The sequence below is a fragment of the Molothrus ater genome, chromosome 11 (assembly GCF_012460135.2).
Source record: "Molothrus ater isolate BHLD 08-10-18 breed brown headed cowbird chromosome 11, BPBGC_Mater_1.1, whole genome shotgun sequence".
Taxonomy (NCBI): Eukaryota; Metazoa; Chordata; class Aves; order Passeriformes; family Icteridae; genus Molothrus; species Molothrus ater.
In genome coordinates, this window is record NC_050488.2 from 958,234 (window position 1) to 971,131 (window position 12,898).

The 12,898-nt window shown below is 46.4% G+C and overlaps 1 protein-coding gene across 1 annotated transcript in view; it reads right to left on the reverse strand.

Moving 5' to 3' along the window:
* Positions 1-547: 547 nt before the first annotated feature.
* WNT7A (Wnt family member 7A) overlaps positions 548-12,898 on the reverse strand; it is a 36,260-nt gene continuing 23,909 nt past the window's right edge. Inside the window, exon 4 of the mRNA XM_036391016.2 lies at positions 548-3,574. Within this exon, the coding sequence (XP_036246909.1) occupies positions 3,095-3,574 (480 nt within the window). The 3' untranslated portion in view covers positions 548-3,094. The remainder of the gene's footprint in view (positions 3,575-12,898) is intronic.

The window sequence follows — 12,898 nt, forward strand, 5'->3', positions numbered from 1 at the left end:
CCTTGCTCTTTCATTCATGATTCCCAAACTGCCATTCCAGTTATTAAACAAATTGACAGCTTTTTTTCCTTTTCTTCTCTTCATTTTCTCATCAGCAATATTGTAAAATATAGGGAAAATTTGTACCAAATTGAATTCCTTGTGCATCCAGTTTTTTATTATTGTGAGTAAAACTGTTTAAAGATATTTGTCCTTCAATAATTATTCCACTAGCTGTACATGGCACGTCACTGCATATGGAAATTTACAGGAAGCAGGAGTTTTGCACATTACTTTTCTACGGTAAAAACATGCTGCAAAAGTAATACCTTGTAAAGTAACTCTAATTAGTGAGGAAAACACAATTTTAACTATGATATGGTATTCACTAAATCAAAGCCCACTACAAACTGGAGGGGAGATTCCAATATTAAATGTTAGATCTGAATTATTTACTATAATACAGAGTTATAATGAACATCCCTATGGTATGTGGCTGCATTTTAAATCTAGTTGTGTGGAATTGAGGAGGACTAAGAGCAATAACTCAATGAGAATTGACAAGTCATAAGATTGGAAGTAAATTACATTAATAACTTTATTTTGATACCCCATTCTGGTGCCTGAATTGAATAAAAATTCTATTTTGTGTTAAGTGGCAGGTCTGCAAAGAAACTGTGCATTAACCCCTGATATACATTGCTAGGATTAGGTACTGCATGGGTTTGTGTTCTTAAATAATATATATACAAGGAATGAGTTAAAACCCAAGTGCTAACAGGTAGTTGTCAAACTTTGCAGCATCTTTTGTGATGCTTCTGTTTCCCTTCTCAGAAATTCTCTGTTTTCACAGTGTTGGGTGGGAGTTTTGCCCGAGAAGGACCAGTGCACACAGGACAGAGGTGTCTCACCTAGCCCTGGTGGCACTTGCTGCTGTGCAGGGAGTCAGTGACACATTCCCATCACTGATGCCTCATTAACTGGGGAGATCCTGCAGTCTGGAAGGAGCAGAGAACCTGATCTGTACCAGACAATGTGCAATATCATCTGTAATGCTGGGCCACGTTTCTTACCCGGTGAAAAACAACGTTAGAATTAGACATGGTTTTTTATCAGCCACAAATGAGTTAAGCAGTAGGAACAGAACAATTCTAAATGCAGAGAAATATTTACTACTCCAATGTCTGAAGAAATCAGCAGTGATAAAAAGGAAAACCCCAAAGGGAATGCAAAACAGCTTAGTTGGGCTCTGGAAAACAAGTGAGTAGTCTTTAAATTTGCCTCTTTAAACTGGTCCGAATGTTTTTCTGTATTTTTGGGCTCTGGCTTTTGGAGGGGGGGAAAGAATAATGTAAATGCCAAAAGGAGCTGGACAAAAAGTAAGCTTTGTATCCTATCTATGAGAATCAGACGATGTGTGTCATGCAAGTTATTACAGTCCCAGTCTACAGTCTTGCCCTGATGGGAATCAGCTTTGACAGCAGCACAAAGCAGAGGTTTAACTGACAGCACACACAGCACATTTGCGAGTCATAACGCCACAGTTTAATGACTGATGCATGTGGGAAGCTAATTCGGATTTTTTTTTCTTGAATGGGATAAATGAGCATCCAGTTAATACCAATCATGAATTCAAGCCATGTGACAAAATTGATGCTACATACCCTGTTCTTGTTTTGCATATTCTGCAAACTGAGCTGCAGGAAAAGAGCCAGGAGAGAAAGTTCATCCTGCTTTCTGACACATCCACCAATTGCAGCTGAATGCATCCAGCTTGCTGCTGTTGTGTTCACAAACTAATTACCCTTTCTCTGTTAAATAGCCTAAGAATTACAAATTGTATGCCTGTTTTGAGAAAAAGTACAGGTTGAACAAGCAGACGTAGTATAAATAAAATATTTATATAAAAATAGTCTCTTACAAAATATACTCTCTTATCCTATGGTTGATTTTTCCAAAAGATGGAATTTTGTCTGGATTTTCTTATTTTTAGACATATTCCAAACAGGATTTTATTAATGTTTCTTTCTTTAATTGAAGAAAAAAAAAAAACAAAACAAAACAAAACAAAACGCAAAACTGGTAAAGATCTGTAACCCCTACCACTCCACTTTTGTTCCAGACAACTAGCAGCAAACAGGAGGAAACAAACAAACAAAAACCCCCAAATACAGTGTGTTTGTGTATGTACATATATATAAAGACTCCAGCTTTTGTCCTTAAACATCCAGTACTGTAGAACATATCCTGCAAGTCCAACTAATAGAAATATCCTAGTCAAGAATAATATGTACAGCTCCAGTGTTTCCTTGCTGATCCTACAAAATTATTCCACAAAGAAAGCCAGCTATCTACTTTAATTGCAGAATAGTTCCAGAAAGGTTGGTAAAGTTCTTCTTTTAATTAAATAAATTAATATTAGTTTTATCTGAATAAATTGTTAAATATTGTTATTATTATGCCCAAGTGTCCCAAATCCCTGTGCTAAAATCTGCAGCTCACACACACACACGAGAAAGGCAGATAAAGCAGTGTCTACAGAACCCTTCCACAGTTCTTCTTGCTGCAGCAAGTGCTGTGACATGGAAAGATGGGCAAGACCAGTAGAAGCTTTTCACGAGTGTGGGAGCCTAAATCTGTGTTATCCACAGACTCCCACAGGCAATTCACAGGGAGGCTCTGTCCATCCCATCCTGTGCAAAGCCCTTCTGTAGGGATTTCTCCCCTACCCCTCCCTGCTCCTCGTACACAGAGGTGTTTGAGCACCCCTTTCCCAAACCAAGAGTTGTTGCCAGCCCCAGAGATGCCTCCCTGGCCGGTTCTTTCCGCAAGGCAGCCAGCGCTCCCTCCTCCCGAGGGGCAGGCTCACTGAGGTGATCCTTTCCTCTCTCTTTCATGTCTCTGGTGGCCCGGGGAGGGGTCTGCTTGTTTTTGTTTCTTGGCTGACTTTATAAGAGTCTGAAATGTGTATCCACATGAGCAACGAAACGTGAGGAGAGAAGAGAGGGCTCCGTTGGTGAGCATCTCCTGGGGAGAGCAGCTCTTCCCGCAGTTCCGCTCAGCTCCGTGGAGTGCATGTGCAAATGTATCCAGGCCGGGAGCGGCCGGGGCAGGCTCATTTACAGGTGTACACCTCTGTCCTCTCGCTGCACGTGTTGCATTTCACGTAGCAGCACCAGTGGAACTTGCAGTTGCACTGCCACACCCTGGAGTACTGGTGGGTGTTGTAGCCGCGGCCGCAGCACATGAGGTCGCAGCCGTTGGACTGCTGCGCCGTCTTGTTGCACATGCGGCCCTGCGTGCCCACGCTGCCCGTCACCGGGTCCTCCTCGCAGTAGTTGGGGGATTTCTCGATGTACACCAGGTCTGTGTCCATGGGCTTGCGGTACGAAAGGGGCTTCTTGATCTTGAGGAAGGTGGGGCGCTTGTTGCGGCTGGCCCTGACGGGCTCCACCTGCACGGCCTCGTTGTACTTGTCCTTGAGGATGTAGCCCAGCTCCCGGAACTTGGGCAGCGTTGTCCAGCAGGTTTTAGTGGTGCAGGACCCTGAGACCCCGTGGCACTTGCACTCTAACTTCATGTTTTCCTCCAGGATCTGTGGTTAGAAGAACAAAGAAGGATGCATTAATAGCAGGCCTGTCAGAGGGACACTGGCTGGGTGACACTCAGGGATGGGTTTGCTCTGCACTGGGAGCTGCCACCACACACAGGGCACGCTGCTGTCCCAGGCAGCAAATGCTCATCAGTATGACCCAGTCATACTGGGTCAAATGCTCATCAGTATGACCCAGTCATACTGGGTCAAATGCTCATCAGTATGACCCATCAGCCTGCAGAGCTGATTCCCCTTCTGCGCTGTGAGTTCAGCAGGGAGGATAACTCTGCCTAACTCCACAGCCAAGGGACCAAAGCTGGAATGGGACCCTCCTCAGGCACAGCTTTTCTTCAACAGGATTGCCCAGTGCCCGACACTCTCTTTTTGAAGTTAACAAGCCTCATCTTCCCTTCTGCCTTCACATCCCCTGAAACTCTGTCCCTGTATCTTCTCCTGCTGTTTACCAGCCCAGTCTTTGCCAAATAAAACTGGAGTCCAGCTTAGTCCCTGCTCTGAGTCCTGGGCCCTGCAGCTGACCCCAAGCAGCAGTGACGTTGGGATAACGCAAGCACACACACCTAATTCCAGCAATTAATTTCCCACTGTCTTTTACTTGAAAGAGGCCACAATAATTTTGATGATGAAACTCTGCCTAACCTGGCAGAGCCCAGCACTGGAAAGCCCAGGCAGAGGGATTATCAGGGCTCAGGGAGTGGTCACATCATTTTTCCCCTGAGAAAACCCAGCTGATCCATGCAGCTCCAAACCTGGGCAGCCAGTCAGTGATATGGAAATTGGAATTAACCCTTTGTTACAGCCTCTCCCTTCAGCTTGGGGTGTTTGGAAACAGCAGACACTGTCACTGGCCATTTTCAGCAGAAAACAGCAGCCTGCACTGAAGGAGCCAGGTCCAGCTCTGAGGCTGAACATGTGTGGGGACCTCAAGCCTAAATCCTCACTGTGAGCTGGGGGTGGCAAGGACAGACAGAGCACTGACCCAGAGGAAGGTTCCTGCCTGTGGAACGAGGGTCAGAATTAGATGAACTTTAAGATCTCTTCCTATGCAAATCATTCCGTGGTTCTGTAATTCTTTTGTTCTATGAAATAGCTTTATTTTTATTTTAGTCTAGGAGCACATGTGGTCTGAAGACAGGATCACAACCCCCAAAAGCACAGGTCCAAGCCTTTGACACAAGTGAACTCAGCACATGCTAGGTCACATTTTGTGCTACTGATTTTAAATCAGCTTCTCATGCAAACAATCTAATGACTGCCCTAAAACTCAGATGTGAGAAAATTCCATATTCTGATCTACATCTTAACTTCTGCTCAAGCTTTGGCTTTATCTTGTTATCTTGAGTTTCTCTCTCAGCCACTGCATACTTCTTTTATTGCTCACTCATTCATAAGGCAGGACACTTGGAAGATAGATGAGGAGATGGAAAAGGAGTTATAGCACAGAAACCGGAAAAATAACATAAATTCCTTTAGCCTCATTTGTACCTTTTTAAAAGCTCTCTCTTTTGAAATTGAAACTAGCCAGGGATACATTTCTCAACCCTAATTCAATCACTGCTCTTGTAGAAGGCCTTACCTCCTGGTAAGATGTTCAAACTTGCAACAAAGTATTTCCAATCTGCCACGGGGATCCGCCAAATTGGCTTGGAACATGAACACAAAACACATCATGTGCCACCTACCCAGGCAGGGCTTTGCCCTGAAGTGCAGCTAAGGAGCCTAAATTGCCTTTTGGTTATTTCATTACCATCCCATCTAGAGCCAGCAGGGTCTGAGGGATGGGGCTCCTCAGGAAGGGATGGGGCTCCTTGGGAAGGGATGGGAGCTCCTTAGGAAGGGATGGGGCTCCTTGGGAAGGGATGGGGCTCCTTGGGAAGGGATGGGGCTCCTCAGGAAGGGATGGGGGCTCAGGAAGGGATGGGGCTCCTCAGGAAGGGATGGGGCTCCTTGGGAAGGGATGGGGCTCCTTGGGAAGGGATGGGGCTCCTCAGGAAGGATGGAGGCTCCTCGAGAAGTGATGGGGCTCCTTGGGAAGGGATGGGGGCTCAGGAAGGGATGGGGCTCCTTGGGAAGGGATGGGGCTCCTTGGGAAGGGATGGGACTCCTCAGGAAGGATGGAGGCTCCTCGAGAAGGGATGGGGGCTCCTCGGGGCGGCCTCATGCCCTGGGCTGGGCTCCTGCCCCAGCCCCAGCCAGGCCCTGCTCTGCAGCTCTCAGCCAAGCCTGGCCAAAGGCACTCAGGGTTAAAAGGGCTTTTGAACAGAAGTTTGAGCAACACCAGCTGAGCCCCAGTGCTAGGGGTCCTTTCTAGAGGTCCAAAAACACCTGGAAGGGGATGGGAAGGAGCTCATGGGTGAGAAAGTTCTGCTTTATTGTTCTCTCTCCCATTTATTGTTTCTGTATTTTCCTAAGGTTTACTGGCTCCCTCTCCCTTTCTCTCTGCGCTTGTCAGAGGTGCCAGAGCTTCCAAACTCTCTGCTGGAATCTCTCTGGCACATCTGCCTCATTTGTGTCCCCTGCCCTCTGCAGCTCAGCTGTCCCCTCCAGCCCTGCCTCCTCTAACCCATCCTCTCCACCTGTGGCTCACAACCCCTTTTGTTGCTTCTGTCCTTGCACACAAATCCATCCTCCTCTTTGGGCTTTCAGGGCCATGTCCTGCAAATTCAGCAAGGCTGAATTGGCTCCACAGCCTGTACAAATGAGGCTGCATGGGACTTGAACTGTCTGGCCTCAGCAAAAGCAAACCCTGCAGGGGTGATTTGATGGTTCTGTTGTACTCTGATAGCAGGTGCTTGGACTATTTGTTTTACATTAAAATATGTGCATGGTGGTATTTTAATACTATTATATTATTCCAGTACCCTCTGATGAATCAGTGCCTGTAATGTGGGATTCTTTGGGTAGGGACACAGACCAGTCTTTTCCTTGGTTTCTGTGAGCCAAAAGCAGCGCCCTTCCATTAAAAACTTTGTCTGTGTTAAACCAGAAAGCATTCTTCACCTTTTATTTCAGGATTTGTCTCTTTGAAGGAATTATCCAGCAGCTCATACTTTTTACGTCAGATTTAAACTTTAGGTGTGTTACAGACTGACTTTTCCTAAAATGTAAGAGCATGGAGTTCACAAAATTTCAGACCCCATTTTTCTTACCAAATGACCATATCCAGCTCCACCAGCCATGGGAAGTAAATCTGTATGCACCAGTGGGTGCTCTGAACTGGATCAAATACAGACAAAGAGCTGGAGTTCTTTTAGCTTTGTCCACTTTTTCTTTGAGCTTCTACAGCAAACTGTCAGTACTTGTTTCTCCCTCTGTCTCCCTTTGCCATTTGCCTCTGGGAAATAGTTTGTGTGGGGAGAGCTGGGCTGGCTCTCCCTGCTGATGTTATCTCCAGATGCAGCACCTTTGGGCACTGCTACTGGGAGCACAACGTGTTTGCTCTCCCTCTTTAGCTTTGCAGGGAATGTGTGGGGTTGGCCATGGGAGGGTGGCAGCAGCAGCCCAGGAGCTGCAGGGGCTGTTCCAGCTCCATGGTCCAGGAGCCTGGTGGGGCTGTTCCAGCTCCATGGTCCAGGAGCCTGGTGGGGCTGTTCCAGCTCCATGGTCCAGGAGCCTGGTGGGGCTGTTCCAGCTCCATGGTTCTGAAGCCTGGTGGGGCTGTTCCAGCTCCATGTGGCCCTGCAGCCTGGTGGGGCTGTTCCAGCTCCATGTGGCCCTGCAGCCTGGTGGGGCTGTTCCAGCTCCATGGTTCGGCAGCCTGGTGGGGCTGTTCCAGCTCCATGGCCCTGCAGCCTGGCTGGGGCTGTTCCAGCTCCATGTGACCCTGCAGCCTGGTGGGGCTGTTCCAGCTCCATGGTTCTGGAGCCTGGTGGGGCTGTTCCAGCTCCATGTGACCCTGCAGCCTGGTGGGGCTGTTCCAGCTCCATGGTCCAGGAGCCTGGTGGGGCTGTTCCAGCTCTGTGGCCCTGCAGCCTGGCTGGGGCTGTTCCAGCTCTGTGGCCCTGCAGCCTGGTGGGGCTGTTCCAGCTGTTCCAGGCTCAGCCAGGGCTGTCCCACCCTGCTTGGGGACCCATGGAGAGCTGGTTCTGTGCCTGGCATGCTCAGACACAGCACTCACACCCACACAGGGCTTTTCCCAGCCCAGAGTCTGTCCCCAGTCCCTCAGTGGTGTCAGTCTGTCCCCAGTCCTGGGCTCCCAGCACCAAAGCAGCTGAGCTCCCCAAGGACTCCACACGTGGGGTCAGGGACTGCCCAGCCCCAGCTCAGCCAGAGCTGTGCAGCCCTTGATGCCAAAGCTGTGCTCAAGGACCTACACCTCAAATCTGGAGATCATCCCACCTCCAGCTCACCCCCCCTCCAGCAGGATTCCCAAGGGATCAGTGCAGGGCCAGGCACCCTGCAGTGCTGCAGCCAGAATAACCCCAGCCCAGGCTGCATCTGCAGCCCAGGTAATCAGTAATTAGTGAGATACTGGCTCCTGCCCACCAAGGCTATGGTCTTGCCTAATTTTGCCTGACATCAGACTGCCTGGGTCAGGCAATTACTGTCTCCTGCAAATGTCTGCACACACCCCTTCACTAAAGGTCAAGGAAAGTGTAAATATTGGAAAATAGTGAGATTTTCACTCCAGAGAAGAACATGGCAGGGCTTGGAGAGGGCCATGGGGAGATGCCTCTTTCAGCTGGTGGAAGGTGAGGACTGGTGATTGATATTATTACAGAGGCAATTGTAGCTCCTTAAATAAGACAAAGCTCCTCAAACTTTGGGAATAATGTTGAGATACATTTGTTTTGCTATTGGAAAGATTCATTGAATAAAAAGGATGCTTTAAGCTAATAAAATAAAGCCATGTCTTATTTAGTCTTTCACCAAAAGAACATGAGAACCAAATCATGTGCAGAGTGAGCCCAGGAACTGGAAAGGGCACTGGGTGGATGTGTAGCACTGACTGGACAGACAGCAAAAGGACCATGTCTCTTAAAGTTATTGGGAAGTGTCTCTGCCACTTGTTTTATCCAAGTGTGAGATTAATCTCAAAAGGATGCTTCTGCTTAAGTAACTTGCAGGACTGTTCTAGCACCAAAGCTCTGAAATCTGAGGGCAGTACAAGTTATACCTAGTGCTTTTTGATTGGGAAAAAGAAAGAACAAGAGAGACTACAAAAGAAACCCTGCTGTCAGAGACAAATCCTATGGAATCTTTAAGAAATTGAGAAACTGCGTAAAAGCCACTCAAATGCAAGTTTAAAATTAGCAAAGGCATACTTAAACAGGAAAGATGGAAAATATTCCCATCAGTGGATGGCCACTAGTTATGAGCACTGAGCTGCTGTCAGATGTCTTCTGTAGGAGCACATTTTGCACTAACTCCTCTGGCAAACTGACTGGGATGAGCTTGGAAAGGATTGTGTCCCACAGAGTGACTCATTCCAGACAGGCTTTGACACCTCACTTGAACATTTTATGAAGATCTTATTAAGCACAGCCAAAAGATGGTTTTTCTCATCTTTTTGATAAGTAAATCCGTGCAACAGAATATCTGAAGTCAGTATCAAACAACTTTGCTCCAGAAAACCATGAGCTGTGACTAACCCAGAAATCCTGCTACCCCAGGCAGGCTGAACCCTTTTCCTCATGACAAGAATTTTTGTGTTTTAAATAAAAAATGAGCAGGGAATCACCACAGGACGTGACCTACATCAATCAAACCACCTTTGCACTTTCCTTGGAATTGGTGTCTCAGGAAAATTGGGCAACCTGCTGGTCTGAGGGCTGGTTATGCAGGGAGCATTCTGATAAATAACACCCTGCTGCAAACACCACAGCTGGCTGGGATTTCACCACCATCTACCTTCACTAAGGGATATCCTCTTTTAAGGAACAGAAAAACTTTTTCCAGATTTGAAGTCATGACACCCTGAAAAATGAAGGCTTCAGAAATTTTATACTCTCATAAGTTCAATCTTTTTTTGTCCTATTTCTGACCTTTCTCTATGCCACCCAAAGAAGGAGATTCCTTTCATTTCTCGTGTGCCCTTTACAGGATTTCATATTTATTTTTGCACTTTCTGCCTGAAATATTAGTTGCCCTTTACTTCATCTTTATAAAAAAATGATCATATGCCGGAATTATCTTTGAAAAGCAGCTTCTGTTTTCCCAGTGTGTCAAAGAAGTAAAGAACAAGTATTAGTGAGACTTTCTGCATGGTCACAGTGCTCACACAATGCTGCCAGCACGTGCAAACAGAATGAGATGTGATCCTCTCTCCCTGGCAAGTTGTGTTGTTTAAATCACAGAGCTGGAGCCCTTCAGCCACTGCCTAACACTGAGCAGAATAGCAAATGAACAAGAGCAGGACCAGTAAAAGCTGAGAGGAATGCAGCAAAAAATATTTTCTTCTGCATATTTTTCTTATACTTCTGATAACCTCTGTGACTTGCTGTAGACTAAATCAATTTATCACCACTTCTGGGTCCAGAAAGTAAATTTCACAGAATGCTTTTATAGTTGTTATTTCTGAAGAATAGCTGAACTTGGGACACAAAGGACATAACTGGTTTCAAAAGGTGAGATTTAATTGGATGGATTCTCACACCACCTAATTAATGCTCTTCTCAAACATAAGGCCTGGCCCTTGCCTTTTCTCGAGCTGTAGGAGCTGCTCTGTGCAATAAAACAAGGTGTCACAAAACCTCAGGGCCACAGAAACATTTAGGGGAGAAAGCCTCCCACACCATCCAGTCCAAGGATCCTCATCTTGTCCCCAGCCCAGAGCCTGAGTGCCACATCCAGAGTGGCCTTGGACACCTCCAGGGATGGGGACTCCAACCCTCCCTGGGCAGCCCCTGCTGGTGTTTAACAATGCCATCCATGAAGAAATTCCTCCTGAGAATTCAATTCTTCCTCAGCTTTCTGGCACTGAGGGGTCCTTCTAGGAGAGCACCCTATCTGTGGCTGTGCCTGTGGCTCGGGCTCTGAGCCTGCCCAGCCCTCAGGAGTTTGCTCTGCAAACCTGATCACACTTGATGGAAGCCAAATGAGGCTCTGGAGTTTGAGTTTGCCTCCATCAGGGTCCTGCCTGCTGAGGTAGAGGCCATGATGTGGCAGCCCCTGATGCTGACAGCTCAGCATCTGTAGGGGTTTGAGAGGAGTGACACCCCCAAAATCCCCTGTGCCCCTGGGGTGCCCCTCCTGCCTCAGGTGTCTCCAGGTGCTTCCTCTCCTCTCCCTCTCCCTCTCCCTCTCCCTCTCCCTGTATCTGGTAACAGCTGCAGGACCCTGGGACCCCTCTCCTTCTCAGCTCTGTCCCATTCCAGCTCTCCCCAGACAGGAAGGACCTGCACTCTCATCTCTCTTTGGCCATCAAAATGCAAATCAAAGCCATTAATGCCCAGCTGGAGCCTCAGGTTGGGTTTCCCATGCTTTGCAAAGTTCCTGTTTTCTCTGTTTTCACTGGTGCATTCAGTGCAAAACCTCCTCACCCACCCTTTCACAGGAAATGCTGTAAGAAAACTACAAATTTCAGCTGCAAATTTCCAAATTAATGCTTAGGTAGGTTTCACATCAGGACAGAGTCTGAGAGCAGCCTTTTCCCAGTATCTGTTGGATGTAGCTGGGAAATGGGGGATCCTGGTGTGGCACTTTGTGCTTTCTCAGCTGCTGATGACAAAGGCTCACGATTTGAAAGGTGGCCTGGCAGTTTATTGAGGGGTCACTGCTGTTCTGGATCCTGGGTACAGCTGCCTGAAGCACCATTTGCCTTTTGGTTCTGAGGGGTTTTCTATCTAAAAGAAAGGCAAATATTTTAACAGAAAAAAATGGAAATAATTTGAAAACGTAACTCTCAATGGGTTGGATAAACGACTTGTTTTTGAAAAGTAACTCTTGTGAGACACATTATCACCTAGATTAGACTGGATCAATGCAGTGCCAAGTAAGTGTCATCATGTAGGAAGTTTGAAGATCTGTCATAAAAAGGAACTTGGAAAAAATATTTCCGAAAAAAATCTGATTTCTTTTAATGTAATTTCACTTGTTATTATTAGAATATAGCTGAATTGTCTTAAAGACATTAAACATGTGATTTTATATTCTATAATTAAATGAAAATGGGATTTCCTAGCCCCTTACTGAAATGGGATTGTGAGATTAAGTGAAAATTTATCTAGGATCATTACTTGCTGCTGTCCAAGCAAAACTGACACTGTGGACATGATGGATTTTAGCTTGTGAAATACTGAACAGTCTTGTTGTCTGGCCCACCTGAGCACTTTGTAGGATGAAGCTGAAATAGGCTGGAATGGGGGTGGTGGCACAGAATTACAGATAGAGTTGTTGGTTATGTTATCTAGCTTTCCTTCCTATCACTACATAAGTTTTCCACAGTACATATCTTCCTTTCCAAAAAGATACTGGATAGAAGGTTCATGCCAGAAGTGAATAAAAGATGATGATTGAAGAGTTTTGGAAATGAAGAAACAGCATGGTGCTCACTGACACTAAGACACTAAGTTTAGAAAGAAAATGAGACAGCAATTTTTCTGCCCTTTGACATGCTACCCACATAACATTTCTTCTTAGGTCATATGTTCCTCCCTTACATTCTGGTCACCAATTAAAAATCACCCTAAAAGACTGATACTTCCAATCAGGATTCTCTAAAATAGTGATCTGTGTGGTATTTTGCTATGTATTTAAAACGTCATGGATGTCCATTGTTAAAAACATCATTTTCCTTAATCCCTGCTTCACCCCACAAGCTCACCCCTGCAGTCAATGGATGGATCAGGACAGTGAAGTCAGTGAAAGCCAAGCTAAGCCGTGTCTGCTGGCCCTGACCCCTTCAAAGCCAATGCAATCTTTGCAGCATCCTACACCCAGAGTGTCTGCTCAAAGTTCTCATCTGGGGACAGTGATCTTCCCCCATTCTCTGGGCCTCTGAACTAAGATGGCATTAAGAAGCTAATTGTGCTTGTAGCTTATGTTTTAGCATGATATTTGTGAAGAAATGGGAAACACCCCCAGGTAAGAGGAGCTGAATTTAATTATGTTCCTCAGTTTGGGTACACAATGCGTTAAACTCTTGGGGTTATTCAGACAAGGATGTCACTGCTGCCCCTTGCTTTGGGTTTTGTCATGGAGCCTGAGTCATTCTGCACATAAAAACCATGCAGGGAAAACAAGAAATGACACAACTGGAATTTGTCCTCATCACAGTGGATTCACAGGGAGAGGAATGACCCAGGCCTGACTCATCCCCTGAAATTCACCTTCTGTGGGACCCTCCCCAGTGGAGGGGAAGCTCTC